We start from the raw sequence: 13,627 nt of genomic DNA on the forward strand, positions 1-13,627 counted from the left end.
CCTAATTTCTAGGGGCACCTGGGTGGCTCAGTGGTTAGTATCTGCCTTTGGCCCAGGGAGTGATCCCAGGGTCTGGGGATCCAGTCTCACATCGGGCTCCCTGCATGAAGCCTACTTCTCCCTCTGCCTGTGTCTCTGCCTCTCCCTGTGTCTCTCATGAATAAATAAATAAAACCTTAAAAAAAATACTTACAGTTGAAAATAATCTAAAAGTCAACATAAGTGCATTATTAGAAAACATGGAGGCAAATATGCAAAGGAAAAGTGAAAGATAAAAATAGTTGACATTGGGGAGCAAAAATCAGAGGAGAAATTACTTTTTTACTTAATAACTTTTATAGAAATATTTCTTTTAAAGACTGTGTACATAGTTGATTTAAATAAAAATTACTATTAAAAAAAATCATGAGTGAAAACTGTCAAAGGATGGCTAGGTGGTTCAGTTGTTGAGCCTTTGGTTCACTCAGGTCGTGATCCCGGGGTTCTAGGATCAAGTCCTGCATCGGGCTTCCTGCAGGGAGCCTGCTTCTCCCTCTGCCTAGGTATGTCTCTGCCTCTCTCTCTGTGTCTTATGAATAAATAAATAAAATCTTTAGAAAAAAAGAAAATTTCTGTCAAAATATGGAGATTGGCAAATATTTTCTTCCCCTCCCAATCCCACTAAAAGCAATAAATCATCTTTATAAGGACAAAGAGAATGGAAGAAGAAAGGAGAGCCAGGTAGGAGCTTATACAATTGACGACAGAGGGCCCTCATTTAGGAAAAAAGCACAAATTAGGTATGAAAATGAATTTAGAACAAGAAAGGTATCACAACAAAGTACTAATTCTCAAAAGCTAACAAATATCATGGAATTATAAAACTAACAGTATTTTAAATAACTGCCTTAAACATTTTATAATTTTTTTTTTAATTCTTACATCTTTGGCTATATACCCTTTGATCTCTACTTCATGGTATAAAATGTTAAATACTATTTGTGTGATTTAATCTTCCTTCAAGTACATTTAATAAAAAAAATGTTTTATTATTGGTTTAGAAAACGTTCCTTCAACTTTAAACTTCATTCTTTCAGCTTTTAAATTCATTGGTGGGGTACCTGGTGGCTCAGTTAGTTAAGCATCAGACTCTTGATTTTGGCTCAGGTCAAGATCTCAGAGCTCCAGACTCCTCACTGAGTGTAGAAACTGCTTAAGATTCTCTCTCCTCCCTCTACCCTTCCCTGCCTTTGCTCTCTCTCTCTAAAAACAAAACAAAAAACTCAAATTCATTATTGGTGACGTGAGATTTCAGGACTGTTGCCAAATTTTGAAAAAATTGCTATGCCTTTTTTTTCATATATAAGCTGTGGAATTGCAAAACATTTTGGGTTTTCTTATGATCCAATTATAAATACACTTGAATTGAGATTATCATTCGCCATATTGCTATTGGTGTCTTTACATCATAGTGACATACTTTGATTTTTTTTTAAAGATTTTATCTATTTATTCATGAGAGACACAGAGAGAGAGAGAGAGAGAGAGAGAGGCAGAGACACAGGCAGAGGGAGAAGCAGGCTCCCCACAGGAAGCCTGATACGGGACTCAATCCCAGAATTCTGGGATCAGGGCTTGAGCCAAAGGCAGACGCCCAACCACTGAGCCACCCAAGCATCTTGACATATTTTGATCTTGATAGAGCCTTTCTCTGTGTCAGTTTTTTTTTTTAAATATATATTTTTTTAATTTTTATTTATTTATGATAGGCACACAGTGAGAGAGAGATAGAGAGGCAGAGACACAGGCAGAGGGAGAAGCAGGCTCCATGCACCGGGAGCCCGACGTGGGATTCGATCCCGGGTCTCCAGGATCGCGCCCTGGGCCAAAGGCAGGCGCCAAACCGCTGCGCCACCCAGGGATCCCTCTGTGTCAGTTCTTTTGTGTGTCAAATCAGCAGGAAATTTATCTTTTTTTCTACTTGCTTATGATTCATTCCTCTTCATTATATGGATTATTAACACTCAAAGAACATATTCATTGCTTCTATGCAAAACATGTATCTTTCTTTTAATAACAGAATGGGGATATTGGTACTTGTCCTATTGTATGTATTGTGCCTGTCCTATTGTATTCTTGGTATGATCTGAAAGGTCTTTTGATACAACTTGTTTCCCAGCATCAGAATAATTCCTATTGATTTAATTGCTTATTTTATTGTTTTTGTTTCATATTTCAATGATTTTTAGAATGGATTTGCTCTCGATCCTTATTTAATAATTTATAGATGACAAAATATCCTTTATATGTATGTCCAAATGAAAAGTCTGTCTTTTCTCCCAGACTTTATTGAAATTATCCTAAATTTATTACCAAGTTGTAATAGTTATACCCTACAAATACCAGCAAATACACAAATTCTGATCAATCTTTTCCATGTGAATTCCATCAAAAATGGTAAAGATGTATGACATGTTTAATAATTACATATATGGAGTCATCAAGTATATTCTGGAGTGTGGAGAACTTCTGTTTTAACTAGATGTCAATGAGCATCAAATTCTCTAGTTACAATTTATACATGTCACACCCCTGGAATAACTTTGCCCAGATTAGCTTCTGGCTCAGAATCACATGATACTGGTCCTGCATGTTTTTATCATGACAGCATGAGTAGCCATGGAGTACAGTAGAAATAGTCTTGAAAGTCATTTCCACCCTAGGGTGGCTGGTAATAATACAGAAGTAACTGGAATCTCACTCACATATTCTTCTAAACTGAACCTAAATGTAGCCCAAGTTCAGCTTCCCCTTAGACCCCAAACCACCCCTACATACGGGGAAATGAAATAGTAGAGATTTCCTAATGGAAAAAGACAGCAAACTTGGCCAATCATGGTTAAAATTCCTTACTTTTAATATTTATATAATAATGTTGAAATATTGCTAGGACTCCTTCCAGGACCCTGGAAATGAATTCTAAAGTTTAAGCTACATTTAGCTTCAAGGTTAGTTTGCCTCTGACAAAAGCAATGAAATTTTGGAAAACAAATTAATGTGGGTAAATGGCTTGTCAAACCATAGAAAATTGAAACCTGAGCCAGAAGCAGGGGGATCTAGAAGCAAGTAAATTTCCCACTAAAGATCCTCAAATAGGATCAGGAGATGGAGGCTCCAGATCCTTCTGAGATGATGGTAAATGGTAATCTTCAAAGAAGGAAACTGAAGGTGAAGCATGGACTCTGGTAGACAGAAGATGCTTCACACACCACCACCATCCCATCTCTCTCTAAGCCTGGCATATGCATTGTTTCTGGGATCTTACTTTCCACTCTTTTTCCTTTCTGGTTTTTGAATAAAATGATATTTTATCAAAGATTAGCAGCCAATCTACAGCCCTCCATGTCCAACCTGTACAACAGGACAAGGACCATTGCAGTGGAAGACTGGAGATTTATTTTCTAAACCCGCTATCTCAGAGGGTGTTTGGACACAGGAACACATGGCAGGGCTGAGAGCATGTGCATGGAGGTCTCTATCATCGTGATTCAGTTCAAATTGAAACACTCAATGATAAGATTCTTTCTCCTTCTTGCCCCTGCCTTCCCTTTTTCACTTGGGAAAATAGTAGAAGGTGAACAGGAGATTTTAGAATTCCTTGCTGTTGAAATTGACCACTCCAGAAATAGAGATCTATAAATATTGATATTTGGGATCCTCCAATAAAAGAACACAGCCTGATTACCTAGCACCCTTCCACTGACAACCCCCCCACCAAGAGTTTTAATTAGTTTTCAGTGCTTCTGTCTGAAATAAGAATGGATAGCCAGAGATCACCTGATGATTGAAAAAGCTGCTGACACAAAGAACCAAGACCAAAGCAAACAGGAAAAGGAGACGATTAAGTAAATAAATAAATAAATAAATAAATAAATAAATAAATAAGGAAATCTTGACAACAGCAATGCCATTCTAATATTCTTGGAGGTAAGTATAGATACGGGATCTCTGAAACAGAAACAGGGTTCTGTAAAAATGAAGTATTCAGGGAAAAAAAAAGAAGAAAACATTTAGACTCAAAAGTCTGATAACACAAAGGGAAATATTAACTGAAGAGCTGAAAGATAAAGTTGAGGAATCTCCCAGAAATCAGAAAAAGGATTAAGATATAGGAAATGGAAAATAAATATGAGGAAATTATATACAAAAGTACGCTTTCTGGATGGCCCATAATCTGAATAGTAGGAGTCCCAGAAAGAGAGAATGGAGAAAACAGAGAAGATGAAGTTATCAGAAAAATAATTTTGGATAATTTCTCAGACTATAAGGGGCCCAATGTATGTCCAGGAGAGAACTTGGAAAAATCAAGATATGTTATTGTATGATTCTGGAACACTGTGGAGTAAGAGAAAGAGATTAGGAAACTGAGGCTCAATGAATTGAAAGAACTTGCCCAAAGTGACCCAGGTGGGAACAGGCAGTAGGAAGTCTGAATCTAAGACTGTCATGTTCCACAGTATGACAGTTTTTGAGTTTTGAGTGGTGACAAACAAGAGAAGAGAAATTTCTATCAGGACCTAATTAGTATGACGGGAAGACAGTGAGTTTTTGGTAGAGGCAACACATAAATATTAATGTAAGTTGAAAATAGAGAGTCATCAGAGGCCAAGAATTGAGAGTACAAGAGAGAGAAGGAGTACTTGAGTCACATCTTAGAAAGTTTGGGGCAGGAGGCAGGGGGCAGGTGGTAGCACAGTGGTATGGGCAAGAGTTTGCCTTGGGAAGGAGTAAAACAACGGAGAGGAAATAAGGGTGAGTGAAGTTGTTATGAACTTACAGGAGAGGAAGGGAAGTGGTGATAGTGTTTTCTGCACTAAGCAGGAGGGTAGCTATTCTCCTAGGAATAAATGTTGGAAGGGGAGGGCTGGATCTTCACAAGGGATTGTGGGGAGAATTGGAAAGTACCTGGAGCATTTAGGAAGGAGAGGACAGTTGCCAGACTCAGCAAATAAAAATACAGCTCTCTCAGTTAAATCTGAATTGCCAATTGAGGACAAATAATTGTTTTTAGTAGAAGTCCCAAATATTACATGGTATTCTCACTGGCAACCCTTAAGGAGAGATAGCAAAGCTAATGCATAAAGAAGAGTAAAGTGGCTTTGAAATAAGAAATACGAAATGGAAACAAATAATAAGCAAACAAATAAATAAATAAAAGAAATGCAGAATGGAGCAACCTCAGTGTAACCGGGCATCAGATGGTAACCTCATTGCCAGGAGAAGTAAGGTAAAGCCCTGGGCTGGCCTTCCAGGCAGCGGCGGAAAGGGAGCTGGGCTGAGAGCCAGGAGATAGCTTGAGGACGCAATTCTTAGGGCCTCTCCTGAGAGTAATGGGAAGAGATATGTGTGGGAACCAGCGACTTGGAATTGGCAGGGAAGCCATTGCTGCAAATAGTTTTGCCTACTTTCCAATTTCTTGGGAGTGGTCATCCACATTTTACATCTTATCCGTGTGTATAAGGATGAATATTTCTAAGTAATCATCTGCAAAGTATTTGAGCTCTTTAAGACACTGGATTAACACTGAATGAGTGTTGTCCTCACCATGTATACTGCTTATACACAAGAAAAAGACTTATTTCCCCTGCATAATTCTTTGACATGTTTGAGGTTTATCGTGGTGGTTTGGGCTAGTGGTTAAGAGGATAGAGCCCATCTATGGTCACAGCCCACGTTAACCAACTTACTTAATATAATACGCCTGGGACTCAGTTTCCTTGTTTGTAAAATTGGGGTAATAATAATTCCTAATTTGTAGGGTCATTGGAAGAATTAAATGAATTAATATGTGTAATACTTAGAATCTGCTACCCAAATACACAACCTTACATTAGACGTGATAGGTAGATAATGTGAAGTTTTAAGATATATTCAGTATTATACTTTTGTATACACTTTGTCAGGAAATACATAGTCAGAAAATCAGTGGTTTTAAAAAAGACATTCATGGGGAAGGGAGGCATAAATAAAAACACAGAGGGGTTTTTAGGGCAGTAAAAATATTCCATATGATACTGTATTCATGGATACATGTCATTATCCCTTTGTCCAAACCCATAGAATGAATAATACCAAGAGTGAACCATAATGTAGACTATGGACTGTGGATGGTCATGATGTGTCAGTGTAAGCCCATCTACGGTAATACATGTACCACTCTGGTGGGGATACTGACAGTGGGAGAGGCCATGCATGGGTGGGCCATGGGGGATATGGGAAATGTCTGTACTTTCCACTCAGTTTTGCTGTGAACCTAAAAACTGCTCTTAAGAAAAGGTCTTGGGGCACTTGGGTGGTGTGACTGGTTGAGCATCTGACTCTTGGTTTTGGCTCAGGTGGTGATCTCAGGGTTGTGCAATCAAGCCCCACTTCGGACTCCCTGCTCAGTGTGGAGTAGTCTGCTCAAGATTCTCTCCCCCTCCCTCTCCCCACCCTCATGTGCATGCTCCTCTCTCTCAAATAAATAAATCTTAAAAAAAAAAAATCTGAAAGAAAATACAGTCTTTAAAAAGAAAGTCTTAATAATTTAAAAGGTGGTAAAAATAGAAATAGGTTTATTTTAATAAATAATGTAATATTTAATAATCTAATAAAAAGAAATTTAACAAAACATTTCAGCAAAAAAAATGCTTCATGGTGAAAAAAAGACATTTATTAGCAAAACTTTTGAATATGTTTTGTAGACTTGCATAGTCAGGAAATAAGCGGTTTTAAAAGGACATTCATTAGCATATCTTTGTATATATTTTATACATATGCAGAGTCAAGAGATTAGGATAATTAAAAAATTTTAAAGCTAGGCTTTGCTCCCCCTTGGGGAGCATACGCTTTTCGGTTCCTTGTTTATTGACTGAAGGTATTTGAACTGGGAGACATGACATTTGGGAGACATGGCACTAAGTTGGGGAACCCAGCACCATGTACTAGCTGGGATATCCAGCGATTTAAGCTGAGTGACATTTTCTCATCAATAAAATGACCAACAACGCCTGCTTAAATTAGATAATCTATCATGATATGTAGAGTTTGGGTGTCCTGCAATTCCTTTCCCTTAAAGAACTCATCAATGAGTGGACGGGATGGATTTTGCCAAGTTCCCCACCTTATGTTGCGCAGGGCAGACTCAACACGTCCCTTCTTTTAATTTTTATTTATTTATTTATTTATGATAGTCACACAGAGAGAGAGAGAGAAGCAGAGACATAGGCAGAGGGAGAAGCAGGCTCCATGCACCAGGAGCCCGACGTGGGACTCGATCCCGGGTCTCCAGGATCACGCCCCGGGCCAAAGGCAGGCGCCAAACCGCTGCGCCACCCAGGGATCCCACGTCCCTTCTTTTAAATAAAGTAACTCCCCGACCCAAGCAGAGCTTATTCTAGATCTAGAGGACCGTTATCTTAGTTTCTGGGTGGTAGGCAGGTACTGCTGTTGAACTCGTGGCCGTGTGCCCGGTGCAATTCCGTTGCTGAAGACTTTCAGGCAGCTGTGAACTTGATGTTAACTGTCACTTGATTTCTTCTTTTGCAAACTCATAAGATCCCAGAAGCCAGGGGTCTGTTTATTCATTTAGACTCCTTCTGAGTCATTCAGGTACAGGGTGTGTCTGTCAATTGAAACTGCACACGGAGAAGTTTTGCGTTCACATCTGCCAGGATGGGCAGCCCGGGGCCGGGGGCGGGTGGGCGGCCTCTGCGCGGCTGCAGGCCCGGCCAGGAGAGCCCCGCGCCGGGGTCCAGGGCCGCCCCCGCCGCCCCAGTCTCACCTCCTCGAGGGGCTTCTCCGCGCAAGACCGGGTGGGCGTGCGGGGAGCACCGGGGGCTGCGGCCCCGCGCGGAAAGGAGCGAAGGGCGCGGGCCCCCGCGAGGCTGGCCGGGCCCCGCGGCTCGTCCTTCCCTTCGGAAGTCCCTGGGGCTGCCCACGCGCCCAGTCTCGTGCCCACCTCCGCGGACGTCCCCGCGCGGCCCGAGTCTGGGACCCCGGCCGGGCTCTGCGCGCAGCGGAATGAGGGGACCCCACCCCCACCCCCACCCCCACCCCCCGGGGGGCTCCCCAGACGCGGGCCGGTCGGCCGTGAGCCCGGGAAAGCCACCCTCTGGCGCTCGGACCGCAAGTGTCGCGGCAGCCGAGGGATGGGGGTGGGGAGGCGGCAAGGACCCCCGTGCCCCCGCTGCCCCGGGTCGCGCGCCCTGGTTGCCCCGCCCGCCCCGCCGAGGCTCGCGCGTGCAGGGGGCGGCCGAGGGGCGCTGCGGGGCGCCGGGCTGCCCCCGCCCCCGAGACCTGGGGGTGGGGGTGGGCGTGGGGTCCCGAGGCTTCCCCACCTCCTCTCTCGGGAAGACTCGGGCCAACGGTCTCGGGGAGCGGCGGGCCGCAGGCGAGGCCGTGATTTATGCATCAGAATCCAGGGGGCACCAGCCTCCGTCCCTTCTCGGTTTGCTTTTTCTTTCTTTCTTTTTTTTTTTTCCGGCTGTCTGTGGGGGAGGAGTGTGTGCATGTGCGTGTGTGTGTGCGCGCGCGCCTTGCCCCAGATCTTTCCTGGACAGTAGGTCCGGCGCGGGGATCGGGGCCCCCGCCGCGGCGGAGGGCGTGGGGTTGGTGTTAACCCCTCCCCGCCCCTTCCTCGCGAGGCCACCAGCCTCCGCCGGCGCTCGGCGGCTCAGGCAGCGGCCGGCGCGGGCCGAGCGGGGCGGGCTGCCCATTGGAGTGCGGCTGCGGAGGGAGGGGACCCCGAGGCGACGAGGCAGCAGCGCGTCCAGCCCGTCCGCAGCGGCTGCAAGATGCCGAGCGCGCCGCGGGGACCCGGAGCTCTCCCCACGCGGCTGCGCCCCGCCTGAGCCAGGTAGGGGACGGCGCCCAGCCCGCGCGGGCCGGGGCGCGGGGGGCCCCGCCGCAGGAGGTCTTCGCTGCTGGAAACGAATGTTTTTGAAAGCGGAACGAAGCCAAACAAAAACTTTTGAAACATCCCTCTCTGGGCGCCGGAGGCATTCATCCCTGGGCTGCCGAGGAGCCCAACCGGGTCGGATTGCTCCTGGGGCGCTGGTGATTGATGAAGTTGGGAAAACGGGTTTAGTGCGATCGTAAAGCGGAGCAGGGGTTGGGGACGGTGGCAACTGCGGTTGGTCGCGGAGCGGGGCAGGCGCCTACACTCGGAAAAGTCCCGCAGACAAAGAATATGGGAGGTGGGGGGTCAGGGGCTACATCTGCACGGGGGGCGAGCGGGGCGTGGGATTAGATGCGAGCGACGCGGGGCTTCGGGCGCGAGCAGCCCCCGCCGTCCGGGACTACGGCCTCTGTTGCTCCACTTCCATCCCGTGGCGGCGGTATCTGGAAACGTTACAAGTAGACGTCTGGTAGCCAGTGCCATGTTTCGTTCCTCCACACTTTCTAGTTCTGAGACAGGAGGTAGCATGCTGGGGGAGGGCAGTGCACGAAACCGCCAGCTTCGGTTCAGCAATGCATTAAACGTGCGTTTTTTTGTTTTTTGTTTTTTTTGTTTTGTTTTGTTTTGTTTTTTTTCTGGACAGAAGCTTTGCACTTGGAATTAGAAATGCAGTGGCATGTATTGTCATCGTCAGTAGTAGAACTTCTCTCTCTTTTGTGTGTGTGCCTGTGTGTGGTTTGGCCAAACCCACAGCAACTGAACACACTTCTTAGAAAATCAGTGAATGTATTACATTCCTGGGATTTATTGCAAGCTCTTTTGAACGATCTTCACTGAATTATCTTCATCTTTTCTTGCCCTGGCTTACAAGGAAAAAAAAAAAAACTAGAAGAAGAAATTAAGAAAAGGCAGTTGCTTCACAGAAGTGTAAGCTTTCCTGTTTACCGCAAGGCCGGGGCGGGCTGGGCTGCCCACACCCCTCGGACCCTGAGCACACCTGTTCCTAGAGAGTTATTAATAGAGCCCAAAGAATGACTTACTCTGTCAAATGATTTTCGTGCAAATCGAATGTCTTGCAAGGCAATTAGGAGGTGGTTCTCAGCTCTTTTAGCAGGGGGGTGGGGGAGAGCAGAGGTGGTGTGAGCCTCCACCCTCATGTTAGCGGTTGGGTCTCTTTGGAGGAGGGAACCCGCTGGGGAGCCGGCGAATGCTTCAGGAGACTTCCACGCTGGAAACCTGGATGGGGTTGGAGGTGGGGAAGTGAGGGTGTGTGTGTGGGGGCGGGGGGGGAGGTGTTATAAATGGGGATCACTTCTCCAGTTTTCCCACTCCCATTTGGATGTGACACAGGAGAGTTTTCGTTTTGTCCAGTTGGAGTTTTCTGTTTGGGTACATTTTTGTTTCTTCTCCCTCCTCTCCTCTTTTTTTTTTTTTCTGCAAGAAATAGGCATTTTATTATATATATAATATGTATATATATATATTAAATCCCACTCTTTACGCCTTCCCCAAGTTTCCTTAAAACAAATCCACGACAAAACTGGAGCAATGCCTTAGCTAGAATAAATGATGCCAGTGTGCTGTGGCCGCTTCCCTGACTCTCTCCTCTTTGTGACTCGTTTAAAGGGGTTGGCTTCCGAGGCCCTCTCCAGCCAAGGGAAAGAGACGCAGAAAAGCCGGGATCCCTCGGGCCGGAGCACCCCCGCGGCAAGTGAAGGCTCGCTCGGCCTCGCCCTCTAGCGCCCTTCTGGAGAAGCGCCACCCCGGGCTCCGGGAGGCGCGGCTGCGCGCCATGGGGTCCACCAGCGTCCCGCTGGTCAAGGCCCTGCGCAGTCCCGTCTCCGACTACGTCAACTACGATATCATCGTCCGGCACTATAACTACACGGGCAAGCTGAACACCAGCGCGGACAAGGAGAATGGCATTAAAATGAGCTCGGTGGTGTTCATCCTCATCTGCTGCTTTATCATCCTAGAGAACATCTTCGTCTTGCTGACCATTTGGAAAACCAAGAAGTTCCACCGACCTATGTACTATTTCATCGGCAACCTGGCCCTGTCTGACCTGTTGGCGGGGGTGGCCTACACGGCCAACCTGCTCTTGTCTGGCGCCACCACCTACAAGCTCACCCCCGCTCAGTGGTTCCTGCGGGAGGGGAGCATGTTCGTGGCCTTGTCGGCCTCCGTGTTCAGCCTCCTGGCCATCGCCATCGAGCGCTACATCACGATGCTGAAGATGAAACTCCACAACGGGAGCAACAGCTTCCGCTCCTTCCTGCTCATCAGCGCCTGCTGGGTCATCTCCCTGGTCCTGGGCGGCCTGCCCATCATGGGCTGGAACTGCATCGGCGCGCTGGCCAGCTGCTCCACCGTGCTGCCGCTCTACCACAAGCACTATATCCTCTTCTGCACCACCGTCTTCACGCTGCTCCTGCTCGCCATCGTCATCCTGTACTGCAGGATCTACTCCCTGGTCAGGACGCGGAGCCGCCGCCTGACCTTCCGCAAGAACATCTCCAAGGCCAGCCGCAGCTCCGAGAAGTCGCTGGCCCTGCTCAAGACCGTCATTATCGTCCTGAGCGTCTTCATCGCCTGCTGGGCGCCGCTCTTCATCCTGCTGCTGCTGGACGTGGGCTGCAAGGTGAAGACGTGCGACATCCTCTTCAGAGCCGAGTACTTCCTGGTGCTGGCCGTGCTCAACTCGGGCACCAACCCCATCATCTACACCCTCACCAACAAGGAGATGCGCCGGGCCTTCATCCGGATCCTGTCCTGCTGCAAGTGCCCGGGCGGGGACCCCGCGGGCAAGTTCAAGCGGCCCATCATCGCCGGCGTGGAGTTCAGCCGCAGTAAGTCGGACAACTCCTCCCACCCGCAGAAGGACGATGGGGACAACCCGGAGACCGTTATGTCCTCTGGAAATGTCAACTCTTCTTCCTAGAACTGAAAGCCGCCGACCCATGGGGAGAGTTCTTGCGTGGTCACCCACCACCACCCAGGGTTTGGGGGGAAAAAATGGAAAAAAAAAATCTCTGTCTCCACTGCTGCTGGGGAGGAGCCGCTGGGAGCCAGAGGGAGGGCGGGCAGGCCCGGGGGTGCCGGGGTGTTGGTGGCTTAGTTCCTGTGAACAATGCACTGGGAAGGGTGGAGACCCGGCCCTGGCCTGGAAGCTGTTTCCTACCCCCGCCCCGGAGCTTTGATTTTGCACTGAGCCAAAGGTCTAGCATCGTCAAGCTCCTGAAGGGTTCCCAGTGTGGCCCTGGTCCCGGTGTGAAAGCATCTGTCGGGAGCTTTGAGGAGATGTTTTCCTTCACCTTAGTTTCCAGCCCAAGTGATTGTGTGCACTTCTGCTGCCCTGGGTATGCTCTGCGTATCCCACCCTCCCTTGCCCGCCCTTCAGACCCCTCCTCAAAATTCTCTTACTTTCCATCTGAACTACCTGGCCTTCATCAGAGCTGGGGGAGCTGGGGGTAGGTGGTATAGTCCACTTCTGGGGGGTCTGTAGCAGGTAGCCTGTGTCCAGGATGTAGACTGTGAGGGATGGAGATGGTTTGGAGATGTAAAGCCGTTTTATTTGCTGAGGCCAAAGTTTCCAGATCAGTTTTGGGGAATTTCATTAAAGTCACTTTGATTTCTTTTTTTTTTTTTTTCCCTTTCACAACATGACAATGAAATGTGTGATAGCAGCATCATTATCCATGGTGGCTGAAATCTGCCTAAAGAAGTCCAGTTTATCTACAGTATGGTATCCGGTAGGGTCCTTAGTGTCCCAGGAGGAACAAACTAGCAAAACGAGGTGAAAACTGACGGGGAGTGGTGGTGACTGTAAACCAAGAGAGATTTCTTAATGGATCTGTCTAATGAATACAACATCTGTCTTTGGCACTTTTGTTGATGTTTATTTCAGAGTGTTGTGTGACTTAGTTCAACGAACAGGATGGTTGTATTTTGTTGTGTTAAAAGTACTTTCTGTGATTTTTGAATGTATTTGTTTGAGCATTTTATTGGATTTTTCTAACCTGCGTTAACACCGTTGAACGTGTATTTCCTAAGAAAATACAACCCTCTTGTGCCATTAAAGCATTACTTTAACTGATAGGGAATACCAGAAGTTTTTCAATACAGCTGTTCATTAAATAGTTCATTAAAGTTGTGTATAAATGTTGCAAAAAAATAAAAATATATTGCTGTCTCTTTAGTATGGTTTTCAGTGCAATTAAACCAAGAAATGTCTTTTTAAAAAAATAGTATTTAATAGGTTTCTGACTTTTGTGGATCATTTTGCACATAGCTTTATCAACTTTTAAACATTAATAAACTGATTTTTTTAAAGATTACTTTGTGAAGAACATTTTATAAAAATAATTAAGATCCTATTTGACTATGTGGCTCTTTAGAACCAAAGTTATGGGCAAATTTCTGTTACTCTTTTAAAGGATTTTACCTTGATAAAGTAGGGTGTGAAAAAAAATGTGGTTTGTTAAAAACCACTCTATCTTTTTCAGGAAGAGAAACTTCAATAAGTTTACACTGAAGAGTAGTAAAAAATGAGATGAAAACCACCAACCTCTAAATACCACATTGACAAGTAAGTATAATTAGCGGAGTTTTAAATTGCATTCAAGCCAAACTAAATTATATGCGATTATTCTCCTCCTAAAACATGAGTTTTTAAAGAAATAATATACAATGACCTGGTTGTGAATCTAA

General features: G+C 46.0%; 1 protein-coding gene and 1 long non-coding RNA gene across 6 annotated transcripts; one reads left to right on the forward strand and one right to left on the reverse strand.

The window, feature by feature from the left end:
- Positions 1-7,185: 7,185 nt before the first annotated feature.
- On the reverse strand, positions 7,186-8,692 carry LOC144318565 (uncharacterized). The gene is made up of 2 exons (XR_013384569.1): positions 8,358-8,692; positions 7,186-7,655 (listed from the first exon to the last, which is right to left on the reverse strand). It is a non-coding gene; the product is annotated as an uncharacterized LOC144318565 (long non-coding RNA).
- On the forward strand, positions 8,449-13,254 carry S1PR1 (sphingosine-1-phosphate receptor 1). Of its 5 annotated transcripts, none has more exons than XM_077905638.1 (2): positions 8,449-8,467; positions 10,544-13,254. In XM_077905638.1, the coding sequence occupies exon 2, from the start codon at positions 10,710-10,712 to the stop codon at positions 11,856-11,858; it is 1,149 nt and encodes a 382-aa protein (XP_077761764.1). In that variant the 5' UTR covers positions 8,449-8,467; positions 10,544-10,709; the 3' UTR covers positions 11,859-13,254. The 5 variants fall into 5 exon arrangements, with proteins under 5 accessions (XP_077761764.1, XP_077761760.1, XP_077761762.1 ...); XM_077905634.1 differs by lacking the exon at positions 8,449-8,467 and adding an exon at positions 8,600-8,875; XM_077905636.1 differs by lacking the exon at positions 8,449-8,467 and adding an exon at positions 8,965-9,075.
- Positions 13,255-13,627: the final 373 nt, after the last annotated feature.

The sequence above is a fragment of the Canis aureus genome, chromosome 8, assembly GCF_053574225.1.
Source record: "Canis aureus isolate CA01 chromosome 8, VMU_Caureus_v.1.0, whole genome shotgun sequence".
Classification (NCBI taxonomy): Eukaryota; Metazoa; Chordata; class Mammalia; order Carnivora; family Canidae; genus Canis; species Canis aureus.